Raw genomic sequence first — 13,459 nt, forward strand, 5'->3', positions numbered from 1 at the left:
TGAACCCAAATAGTTGGGTGATAAGTAAGAGTTGCTAACAAGCCTTTAATATCTTGCCAGTTTATCAGAGAGGACCACAGGTGACTGACTCTGGGTAAGAGAGAATATGTAGAGGATGAGATGGTATCAGAATGGGAGAAGGAATTTAGTAACGACCCAGGGCCACATGGATTGGTTCTCCTGTTGGTGGAAAGTGAGGTCCGGAGTAGCAAAATGAATCTGAGAAGCACCTGTGTCCCAAGTATGTAAGTGAAGATAGACAGCTCAGTAAGAGAAATGTGGACTTCATTCTGCACTGAGTTCCCTAACTCTGGTTAAGCCTCAAAAAAAAAAATGTTTAGGGGAAAAAATGCAACTGCTTATGAAAAGATACTATAACACATTTAATTAAAAAATCAATTTGTTGACATACAAACCAATGGAACCAAACAGGAAAGCCTGATTGAACAGGGCAGAGGCAATGACCTAAATAGGTGTCAACCTAAGAGCTCCAATGCCAACGGGAGGGCGCCCAGACACGACGTTAGCAGAGGGGTACGAGCCTTTATGTCCTTCGGTGAAGGCACAGCCATTTGGTTGGCACTTCATAGGAATATCTTTCCACCAGGTCTTCATCATATGGTATGTGCCACGAGTCCCCAGTTGTCTGCACCACCGTGTCATAGCTGAGACTATGCTGTGGAATTACAAAGGGAAGCAAACTCTGAGAACAACACGAAAGGGGTGCCCGGACATTTCCCTTTTTTTTCTGACAACTTCTCAGTCTGCCTCAGAGACATATTCTCTGTCTTACTTAGCAATGGATTTCCAAAAAGCAGCTAGCTCTGTAAAAACGAACCCTAGTGCTGGGATCTCCTTTTCTTAGAGAGTCTTCATGTTTCAGGTTAAGGACTCTGTGTAGGCACACACACACAAACACACCACACAGTATGCCCACCGTTGCCTTTTTCAGTTTTGTACATGACAGAGAAAAACTCAAATGCACAAAAATAGAGAAATATTGGTAGTATAATGCACCCCATGTATCCATCAACCAGCTTTAACAATGATCAACTCAAGGTTAATTTTATTTCACCCACCCACTTCCTCTACTCTGCCTCCATCCTCCCCCGCCCAAGATTGTTTTGATGAAAACTTCAGATATATCATTTCTTCTGTAATTCAGTACGTACCTCTAAAATATAAAACTTACTTTGTAAATATAATACCATTATTACAACTTGAGAATTAATAATTCCTTAACATCAATTTTTTTGTTTACATTTCCAGTTAATATGTGTGTACATATATTTTATAGTTTGTTTGAATAGGGGTTGAAATAAGGTTATCACATTGTGACTAGTTGAATTCTCTCTCAATTCTCCTTTAATCTAAAGCTTACCCTCCCATCTCTATTACTTTTGCGGTCCTCTGTTGTTGAGGGAACCAGATCGGCTGCCCCACATTGTTTCCCTCAGTTTTGATTCGGCTGACTGCATTTCTGTGGTATCATCTGATGCTATATTTCCTATAAGTTAGTTTTGTATATTTTTGACCATTAGACCATATTTACCATTGGCTAGTGTATTTTTCTGTAATAACTTGCTTTTGGATTTCCTCCCTTTGCTTTCACACAAGGGTCACCCTGTATTTAAAGATAGATACCAGAATCAAAGGAGAATTCCACTGAGACCATGCTGCAGAAGTGGATGAAACGGGACCGTGGAGCTACTTAGCAAAAGTAGAAGTATGACTAACCATAGGGATAAACAATTTTGTGTTCTTGCAAATAAATAGAAAAAATAAAAACCATATGCAACATTTGCAATTAATAACATAATTGAAGCCATAGTTGATGACATACCAGGTGTTTGCAATATGTCAATTAATGTGGGGTTGGCTTATAAAAACTTTTGCTCTGGCAGACTTTCTGTTTCCAGGAAATAGCTAATTCTAAACTAAAACTGAGAAAAATAAAGCACTTAGAACCTTCAACAAGCTGCAACATTCTTTGATCATGCCACTTTTGTACTAGGTGCTGGACTCTGTTGACATTATGTAGAGGACAGATGACATACCTGAAAGGTTATTTTTGATCCTGGAAACCTGTTAGTAATCGCCAGCTGATGTCCCTGTTGCCACTTAAAGAACAGGCGCTGGGTCTTGGCATCAGCGAGACAGGCCTTATGGTCCCGCAGCAGATCCTTTGTGATAAACTTGCAGTGGTGCCCTGAGTGCAGGGTGGCGTAGAGAAGGAACGGATCGTCTTCGGAGCTGAGTCAGGCACAAGAAAGGACACGATCAAGCACACCCTCGAGGAGGCAGAGGAGAGCACTCTTCACCATGCTTTTTCCCTCTTACCCTCCTTTGCTCAGAGGTGCTCTGCGTTCTTAACTGACATGACCTCAGTGATACTTAGGAACTACTTTAGCTGGGAGGCAACAGTATCTAGGACACAGATGGAAGGTAAGGGGAAGGGAATGCTGCTTGGGACTCTTCACTGTTCAACTGGACTGTCCCGCTAAAATGAAGGACTACAACAGTAATCCTCTCTTCACATTCAAAAGTTGCTTCTCTGTGTACCCAGGGCATTTTTCTCATTTGCCTCATCCACCACAAAGCACCCCACCCCTTTCCTCACTCAAAGTCTGGAACATTCATAATACTCATAGGGCAGGATGACACTTTCTTGCAAGCCTCCAAAAATAACAGGCTGCCCTCAAAGCCGAAACTGGATCTCTCAAGGCAGCTTCTAGGTAGCCTGAAGGCGTCTCCTGCTTGGAGAAGAACCAGCCACTCAGAGTCTCCAACGGACCCTCAACTTCAGCACTTGCCACTCTGGTGCTTGTGCTGTAAAAACAGTGTAGCTACCTTGGCTCAGGGGAGTCTGGCTGCAATATGTGCTATAAACTTATAATTTGATCCAAATGGCCCAGAGTAGGACCATATTTTACCTTATACTGAAGTATTTCAAGTGAATTGATAAAATGACTGAAATCTGCCTTAAAAGTCTCCAGGAAAAAGAGAAGGGGAAAGAAAAAAATGTGGAGGTTATATAAAATGAGATTAGCAAATGATGGTAATTTTTGGAGCTGGGTGGCAGTTAGTTATGTGGATTCACTATACTATTCTCTCTCGTGTGCATATGAAAAGGTTTCTTTGGCATATTGATGGAAAATAGAATTAATGTTAAAAATTTAATATTCAAATCCAAAGCCATAAAAGGCCACTGAATCAATCTTTACAAATGGGTTTGAACATCAGTGGATACAATAAATACAGATCCCAAATAAAGCACAAAACCATTTTACAAAGAGTTAGTTTTTGGTTATAATACTTTGAATTTATCTAATTCTTCCACCAAAGAGAAATAATAATGATGATGACAGCAATTAACATGTATGCGTTCCATGTACTTGGGCTGTGCCAAGAGTTTTACATGTACTATTTACAAGTATTATCTCACTGTACAGCATCCCTATAAAGCTTACATGGGAAGAAAAGAAGACACAGAGACGGGAAATGCCTTCCCAGACAGGACGTGGCAGGGCCATGATCTGAAGCTGGGTAGACTCATTCCCAAGCCTGCACTCCCAATGTCTACCCAGTACTGCCTAACGTGGTGACATGGGGATCATTATTATCGTCTTCTACTCAGAGAAATGGAGGCATGCCTCACCCCATAAATAAATAAGTGAACTTAGCTAATGGAAAAGGGATTTAGTTTGGCATCTGAATGGGGGGTTAGTCTCTTGCTTCATGTATCAAGAGCCATTTTACCTTTTTAAGAATAAATGATTTGGAGGAATATTGACAGATCTTGAAGTTATCACATTCAACCTAATGAAACCTAGACTTGGGGCAGAGGCACAAACATCGTCTGTGCAAAGTTGGAAATAAACTTCCGTCAGCATAAAGTATGAAAAACAAAATGCGTTCATTTGTGCTGTTGAGGATCTGTGACCCTCCTGATTAGCTGCATTCTTCTTACTACGGACACTGTACATTTTGTTCCTGAGCATGTTTTCCATATTCCTTTGGCTTCCCAGGAGGCTATAGTTCATAGAAACATTCCTTTTATATTTAGAATAAAATCCAAGTCCCTTGCTTGCCTACCAGGGCCCACAAAGTCCTCTGTGATGTGGTCCCTGCCCTCTTCTTTCTGACCTCAGAACCTACTACTTTCCCTCTTGCTGCTACAGCCCATCTGTACTGGCCTGCTTGCCTTCCTCAAACATGCTAAGGTCATTCCTGCTTTTTGAACACTTGATGTTCCCTCTGCCTGTTACGTTCTTCCTGCTACCCCTCCCCTTTGCTCGAATGACACACTCCTTCCCTTCAGACTTGCCCCAACCCAGAGTCCTTCCCTGATCATTCTGCCTACTACCTGCTGACCTACCACTGCCTAATCCCTGTGTATCTACTTACTCTGCTTTATTGTCTTTTTTTTTTTTTAAGATTTTATTTATTTATTTTTTAGAGAGGGAAGGGGGGGAGAGAGAGAGAGAGAGAGAGAGAGAGAGAGAGAGAGAGAGAGACATCAATGTGCGGTTGCTGGGGGTTATGGCCTGCAACCCAGGAATGTACCCTGGCTGGGAATCGAACCTGGGACACTTTGGTTCCCAGCCCGCACTCAATCCACTGAGCTACGCCAGCCAGGGCTGCTTTATTGTCTTCATAGCACTGATCACTGCCTGGAATTATACAACTTGTTTATTTGTTTACCTGTTTATTGTAAGTCATGTCAGAGACTTGTTGGTCTTGTTCACTGCTGTTTCTCCAAGAACACAGAACATGCTCATATTTGTAAAGTATTTGTTAAATGATCTATTTAGGACCTTATGGCTGCCTCAAATCTTTTTTTTTTTTTTCTTTAAATAAGGCTGAGTATACATACATATGCACTTTAAGAAATGGTGAAAACAGCCCTGGCTGGTGTGGCTCAGTCGACTAAGTACCACCAGCCTGTAAACCAAACAAAGGTTGCCGGTTTGATTCCCAGTCAGTGCACATCTGGGTTGTGAGCCAGGTCCCCAGTTGGGGGTGTGTTGAGAGGTAACCAATTGTCTCTCTCTCTCTCTCTATGTTTCTTTTTCTCTCTTCCTCCTTCCCTTTCCTTCTCTCTCTAAAAAAAAAATGGTGAAAATAGGTAACTACCAAGCAGATAGTAGGAGTCTAGTATAAGTCAATTACTACCTTCAGTACTTACATGTTGTCAGCAAAGAAACAGCTGGCTAGCTTTTGCACCTCTTCCATCTCATCCTTTTTCCACTTGGCACGCGAATTTAGCATGTGCTTCCGGCCCAGGACCAGCACTCGCAGATTCTGCTTGGCTAGTTGAGAGACCACACTCAAGAGCTAAAAAACACAAAGCCAGACCCCAAGAAGGTCAAGGAAGGAAGAATCTCAAGTAAGTGGAGTGATTCTTCCAGCTGGTAATCTCAATGGTGAAACACTTTTGTGGTAAGGAGTAAGAAAACATTCCTTAGAATAATTTCCACCTTGTTAAGTCTGAGGAAAATGCATCCTTTTAACAAAATAATGTCTAACACTTGCCCAACGATCAGGCTCTACTGGTTCCAAGGTTTAAAAAACATTTTTTAAAATAAGTATAAACTAGATTTGTTTTTAAACTGTGTTCCCTAAAATCTATGGGGATAGAGATGGGAAGGCCCAGGAAGATGCGGTTTGGCTCCTGTACGAGTACATCCCAACCCTGTTTCAATCAGTATAGCTCAGCTCTCATATATTTATATATTGGTATTTTGCATGTTTTCATGTTAGTAAAGGTTTCTGCTCCTTATTTTTAAAGTATGTAAGTAGCTGGAATTTTCAGCTAACTTTTCCATGTCATGATTCTGCTAAGACTGCTATTTCATTAGACTTCCTTTTTCCTTCCAAAGGTCGGTCAATTTCCATCTTATAGCCTATTTTCCAGTCAGTGAATTTACTCCCATTCTCTCCACTTCCCACATGTCTTTCGTGCACAGGAACTCCTCTTAAAAGTCTAGACTTGGATTTTTGGTAAATCTAGTACTTTGCTGAGCTTGCCTGTCTTTTGTAAGGAAAAGTCTAGATATTATTTTCATGTGCAACCTATCAAACTAAGCTATTATATAAAATGAAATAAAAGCTACTGAAAAATTATAATTTAAGTTATATTAGTATACTAGAAATATAAAAGTTCTTTAATTTATAAGAATTGCCGAGTCTTCAAAAATCACAAGTTCAAGTCCTTGAAGAAATCCTTAATTTTCTTGAATCTTGGTTGGAAAGGCACTGATTTTAGGCTAGCTTCTCTTTGCTCATAATTTTTTCCCATGCGGATTTTCAGGGTATTATTTAAAATTCTTTTTTTTAAATTCTCACCTGAAGATATTTATTGATTTTAGAAAGAGAGGAAGGGGGGGAGGAAGACAGGGAGAGAGGGACAGAGAGAGAGAGAGAGAGAGAATGTGAGAGAGAAACATTATTTGGTTGCCTCTCATACAAGCTCCAACTGGGGATGGAACCCACAACCTTTTGGTGTACAGGACAACACTCCAACCAACTGAACCACCCGGCCAGGGCTTAAAATTCTATAATCAATAAAATTTCATTCATTTATTTGGTCAGCTATCAAATATTGCTTTAGCACCTCTAATGTCTAATGTGCATGTAGAAAATAGTAAGTTACTAAGGGCTAAATTTTTAAATTACTCTTTAAATACTTTGGATTTTTATATATATCCATCCTACTAGTCTCATTATTTTAGGAAAGAGTAGTTGGTTTTACTATGCCTAATTATTAACTGTAGAATTAAGAGACAGAATTGACACAACTTGCCCACTGAATGCGAGTTAATACGCAGAGAAGTATACACCAAGACAAGTGTGAGGACTCTAAACCCAGAGCTTTACAGCCAGTATAATATAATTCTTCCCTTCAAAGTGAGGAATAATGGCTTCTGTGTTCATCAGGCAGTTATATCTTGGCCTCCCCATGTATAAGGCACATGGTAGGTATCACAGCCTAATTACTAACACTAGTTAAAGACAGAGGCTCCAGGAAGAGCGGGAAAGGCTTAGCCTGAACTACTCTGGGGCACCATCTTGTGGCTGAGAGGTATCTGCTAGAAGCAACTCTTTGAAAATGATGTCGGCAGAGGAGAATAAAGCGAAGACACAGGAAGGAAAAGTGAGTGCACAGATTAAAGGCACTGGACTCAAACTCTGTGACAGTCACAAGCGCACTTCCTCTGGGGTAAATTCCAAGGCAGGACACTGGGTCAGAGTCATTGGTATACTCAGAATAGTAAAGAAACAGAAGATTCACCTTAATTATATGTTATGTCAAAAATAAAACTGAAATTTCCACTTCTGGGAAGACAGAGTAGATGTATTATATTTATCCCTATTTCTCCCGCTAAATACAAGTGAAGACCTCAGACATTAAATATAAAATGAACACAAGACTTTGAAAGGTAGAGAGGAAAAGGAAGATTGGCTAGGGAACTCAGGACATGAGGACCGACATGTTGGTGAGTTCCTTGGATTTTCTTTTTGTCTCACATATCCTAGACTTGAAGCTGGAGAAGATAGCAACCTGGAAATGCCAATGAAAGCAGACCAGGTAAGACCAACAAAGGCATGTTCTTTCTAGCCAACGAGCCAGGAAAGATGCAGTCTAACAAGACTTAAAATAACACCCGCAGACTGTGATGTGTGTGTGTGCATGAATATATGTGTGTATGTATACATATATACGTGTGCACACACACACACACACACACAGTTGGCCAAACAGTTCATTTGTTTTTTTTTTTCCGTAAGATGGCTACAGCAGCACTAAGTTGTCTTTAACTTTGTCAGAAACAATTTTGTAAGACTGTATTGTAACAGCTTTCATATCAGCGTGCATTTAAAAACAAAATTGGTGGCAATTCATTAGCAATTTAACATTGCAGATGGAAGAAAAGTAACATTTTCAGTATATTATGCTTTATTATTTCAAGAAAGGCAACTGAAATTCAAAAAAAGATTTGGGCAGTGTATGAAGGTGCTGTGACTGATCGAATGTGTAAAAAGTGGTTTGTGAAGTTTCGTGCTGCTGATTTCTTGCTGGATGATACTCCATAGTCTGGGAGACCAAATGGAATTGATAGCACCCTAGCTGATGTGGCTCAGTGAATTGAGCGCCAGCCTGCAAACCAAAGAAAGAGTCTCCGGTTCGATCCCCAGTCTAGGGCACATGCCTGTGTTGTGGGCCAGGTCCCTGGTAGTGGGTATGCGAGAAGCAACCACACATTGATATTTCTCTTCCTCTCCTTCTCCCTCCCTTGTCCTTTCTAAAATAAATAAATAAAATCTTTAAAAAAAGAGAAATTGATAGTGATCAAATCGAGACATTGAGGACAACCAATGTTATACCATGTGGGAGGTAGCTGACATACTCAAAATACCCAAATCAATAAAGTTATTGGTGAAAATGAAAACTGTGTCTTTTATTTTATAAAAAAAACCCATACAGACTTTTTATAAACCATGTTATATATATGATCCCTACAGCAACCATTAAAAATTCTATACAAAGAGATACATTAAAACCCACTATGATTAAAATACAAAACAATATATAAAACTGTAATTTTAAAAAAAGTTCAAATGGCCCACGAGAAAGCAGGAAAAACAAACAGAGAAACAAAAAAACAGAGATGACAGAAAACAAAAAAAAATAAAGTGGCAGGCATAAATCCTAACCCCAATAACATGAAATATAGAGTTTTAAGACAGAGGTTGGCAGAGGGGATTAAAAAACACGATCCAACTATATGCTATCTTAAAAAGCTCACTTCAAATATAAGAGTATAGGGTACTGGAAAGTAAATGGAAAAAAATTATATAATGTAAACACTCATCAAAGGAAATCTGGAGTAACGATTAATATTAAATATGGTAGACTTCAGAGCAAAGAAAATTACCCTAGACACAGAGGGACAGTATATGATAAAAGGGTCACTCAACCAAGAAGATATAGTGATCCTAAATGTGTGTGCATCAAACAACAGCGCTGCAAAACAGGTGAAGCAAAAGCTGATAAGAGGGAAAGGAGAAACGGATATCCACTGTTATAGTTGGTGACTTCAACACTCTTCTTTTTTTTTAAATTTTATTTATTTATTTTTAGAGAGGGAAGGGAGGGAGAAAGAGAGGGAGAGAAACATCAATATGCGGTTGCTGGGGGCCGTGGCCTGCAACCTAGGCATGTGCCCTGACTGGGAATAGAACCTGCGATGCCTGGTTTGCAGCCTGTGCTCAATCCACTGAGCTATGCCAGCCAGGGCCTAACACTCTTCTATCAATAATTGAGACAAGAACAAGACAGATAATCAGCAAGTAGATAGAAATACTCAACACCACCATCCATGTCCATGGATTGGAAGACTCAAGATAGTACATAGGTGTCAATTCTCCCCAAATTGATAATGGGTTTAATGCACTCTTATTAAAATTCAATCAAATTTCTTTTTGTAGATACAGACAAGATTATCCTAAACATATATGGAAAGACTAGGGAATAAGAATAGCTAAAACAATTTTGAAAAAGAAGAATAAAGTGGGAAAAATCTGTCTACCTCATTGTAAGTCTAATTATACAGCAACAGTAATCTAAAGTGTGTGATGCTGGTAGAGGAATAGGCATACACAGATCAAGAGAACAGAAGAGATGACCCAGAAATAGGCCCACACCAGTATGCCAAGGAAAGATAGCCTTCAAATGGTGTGGAGCAATGGGACATGCATAAGTAAAAAATGAACCATTACCTAAATCTCACACCATATAGAAAAAAAAGTCAAATAAAAAAATCAAGGACCTAAATGTAAAACATAAACTATAAAGTTTTAAAAAAAAAGACCTAGGAGAAAAATCTTCAGGATGTAGAGCTATGAAGAGTTCTTAGACCTGACACCTAAAACATAGTCCATAAAAGGAAAATTGAGAAGCTGGATTTCCTCAAACTTAAAAATGGTTGCTCTGTGAAAAGCCCTATTAAAAGTATGAAAAGACAAGTTACAGACTGGGAGAAAATATCTGCAAACCACATATCCAACAAAGAACTAATATCTAGAACATATAAAGAATTCTCAAAACTCAACAGTTAAAAAAAAAGCAAATGATCCATATAGAACAGAAGCAAGGAACTTTCCCTGGAGAAGATATACAGATAATAAGTATGTGAAAATATGTCTAACATTATTAGCCATCAAAGAAACACAAATTATAACCCAGAGACATATCACTACACACCTACTGGAATGGCTAAAATAAAAAATAATGCTAACAGCAGATGCTGGTGAGGATGTGGAGAAACTGAATCACTCATATATTGCTGGTGGGCATTTAAAATGGTACAGTCACTCTGGAAACAGTTTGGCTTTTTCTTATAAAACTATACAACTAAATGAAATCTTAAATATAAACTTAAACATGCAATTACCACATAATTGAGTTACTGCACTTCTGGGCATTTGTACCAGAGAAATGAAGACATGTTCACATAAAAACTTGTACACAAATATTTACCTACTTAGATTTATTTCTAATAGTTAAAGACTGGAAACAATGTAGATGTCCTTCAACAGGTGAATTGTGAGACAAACTGTGTACGTCCAAACCATGGAATACTAATCAACAATAAAAAGAAACAAACTATTGATATCACAACAATGCTGGCTGATCTTCACAGAATGATGTTGAGTGAAAAAAGCCAAACACCAAAGGTTATATACTGTATGATTCCATTTACAGGACACTCCTGAAATCAGAAAATTAAAAAGACTGAGAAAGATCAGTAATGGCCAGGGGCAAGGAGGTGGTGGGGTCAGGGGCGGAATGGGCGTGGCCACCCAAGGGCAATGTGGTCCTTGTGGCAATGAACATGCTTTATCTTGACTGTGTCAACATCAGTATCCTGGTTGTGATATTATAATACTAGTTTGGCAAGATGTTTTTTGGGGGGAAATTAGGTAAAGACACATGAGATTACTCTGTGTTATTTCTTACATCTGCTAATGAATTCTACAAATATTTCAAAAGGTAAATAAAGAGCAAAAAAAACCTCCTCCAGAACCTCCAAAACTAAAACAAACTGGGCCTTCATAAGAAGGATAAAGGGGTCTGTGACAAATATCCAATATATATAGGATGGTCAACATCCCACCCAAATGCAGAATCCTCCCCTGAAGACTACAAAAAGGGATTAGGTTTAAATGAGAGAGATGTGGAAGTTTCCTTAAATTCAGGGTGGTCCTGATCAGAGAAGCCGAGAACCAATCTGGCTGCTTACAACCTGGAGAACTTAAGAGACACTGGGGACAGTTCTGGACTTGCGTAAGATGTCTGAAATCTGGGCTACCCAGTAGAGCAAATAAACAGTATAGCTCATTCTAGAGAATATCTAAAATTCCAAACTGGTTCCAGAACTCCAGGTACCCAGTACCTCAAGGTTCACCTGAGATCAGACCTTATTCCCCTCCCCGAGACCTTACTCCCCACATCCCTCACATTGCTCCTTAAGATGTCTAAAGAATAATTCTCCAAAACTCAGAAGAGTAAGAACACATTTTCGCTTAATATTTGGTTCAAATATTTTCTGGTCTGGCTTCCATTCTAATTTGGTTTACCTCCTGTAGGAAAAGATTAAGAGGGATTTGTTTACTCTTAAGAGACATATTTTTGACATGAAACTGATGAAAGATAGTTCCTGAGCTTAGGGTGAAGAAACTCTTGGCAGGGCTACATGTGTAGAAATAACTGTGGAGGGATGCTCAGGAAGTAGAAAAGCTGCCTAGGAGGTGGGAGAAAGAGCAAGAGCTTTTCTGAGTAATCCTATACAGCAAGTGTAACTTCCTTTCCCTATTCTTAACTTTTTACCTCCTCCTCTGCAGTCTCTGGCATTTCCTGGGTTGTGTGGACTGTAGATCTTCAAAACTCTAAAACATTTAGGACCTGATGCCTACGGACATTAGAAGTTCTATGCCCGTTCTACAGCAAGATAGCTGTAATCAATATATTTAATATATAAGAATACTCATTATAGGGTATCTTCAGGAAAGAAAATTTTGGAAACAACCCAAATGTCCATCACCAAATAAATATATAAACAATACATTGTATATACTTACAATAGACTATTAATCAGTCTTGAATAAAATTCTGATGCACGCTACAACATGGATGAAAGTTGAAGATGTTAAGTGAAATATGCCAGATGCAAAAGGAAAAACATTGATGATTCCATTTATATGCAGTAAGTAGAATAGTCAAATTCATAGACAGAAAATAGAATGGTGCCCAGCCAGTGTGGCTCAACTGGTTGGACCATTGTCCAGTGCACTGAAAGGTTATGGGTTTTATTCCCTATCAGGGCACATGCAGGTTTAGCCCCCGGTTGGAGTATGTGTGGGAGGCAACCAATCAGTGTTTCTCTCACATTGATATTTCTCTCTCACTCTCCTTCTCATCAATAAATAAATATTAAAAAAAAAAAGAATGGGGGTTGCCAGGGGCCAGGTGAAGGGGAAATGGGTGGTTACTGTTTAATAAGTATAGTTTCAGCCCTGGCTGGTACAGCTCAGTGGATTGAGTATGGGCCTATGAACCAAAGGGTCACTGGTTCAATTCCCAGTCAGGGCACATGCCAAAAAAAAGGGTACAGTTTTAGAAGATGAAAAAGTTCTAGAGATGGATGGTGGTGATGGTGACACAACAATGCAAAACATTTAATTCTACTGAACTATACATTTAAAAATGGTGAAAGTGATAAATTTTATGATATGTATAGTCTAACACAATGTTTTACTGTAGAAATTTACATAATGTGCCATAATTATCAGCTCATGGGCAATCCAATGTATCTGTATCACCTCCTACTTTTGCTTCTCAGATTATTGGGAAACAAATCCCAGACAAAGTATCATTTTCATCTGTGAATATGTCAGAGTGTATTTCTAAATATAAGGGCTCTAAAAAAAAGCACAATACCATTATCACATGTAAAAAAATTAATAATAATTCCTTAATATCAAATCTACAGTGTTTACATTTGAGTCATATATATTTTTAAAATCAGGATCTAAAAATTTTAGCTCTATGCACTGCAATTTCTTGATTGCAGTTAAAGAAATGTGGCTGTTTGTCTAAAGGAATTAATTACACACATTTAGATTTTGCCAACTGCTACCATATGGTATCAGGTAAAACATTCTCTAGTCCACTGTTTCCTATAAAGTGGCAGTTGGATCTAGAGACTTTATGAGATTCATTTTTTTTGTCTGTGTGTGTACATGCATCTATTTAAAATTCTGGTCCTGATAAAGTAAAAAGGTCAGTTCATTCATAAAAAATTAAGAGAACCTTCTCTGTCACTCACAAGGTAGGGGGTACTGGTGATACAGCTGTAAAGACACATTTATCCCTAACCTCCAGGAGTTAGCAGTC

At 38.8% G+C, this 13,459-nt stretch overlaps 1 protein-coding gene across 1 annotated transcript in view; it reads right to left on the reverse strand.

Moving 5' to 3' along the window:
• Positions 1-359: 359 nt before the first annotated feature.
• PRORP (protein only RNase P catalytic subunit) overlaps positions 360-13,459 on the reverse strand; it is a 156,143-nt gene continuing 143,043 nt past the window's right edge. The window contains exons 6-8 of the mRNA XM_028507312.2: positions 5,189-5,337; positions 2,058-2,253; positions 360-676 (exon numbers count right to left, since the gene is read on the reverse strand). Coding sequence (XP_028363113.1) covers positions 545-676; positions 2,058-2,253; positions 5,189-5,337 — 477 coding nt within the window. The 3' untranslated portion in view covers positions 360-544. The remainder of the gene's footprint in view (positions 677-2,057; positions 2,254-5,188; positions 5,338-13,459) is intronic.

Source organism: Phyllostomus discolor, chromosome 1 (assembly GCF_004126475.2).
Source record: "Phyllostomus discolor isolate MPI-MPIP mPhyDis1 chromosome 1, mPhyDis1.pri.v3, whole genome shotgun sequence".
Lineage (NCBI taxonomy): Eukaryota > Metazoa > Chordata > Mammalia > Chiroptera > Phyllostomidae > Phyllostomus > Phyllostomus discolor.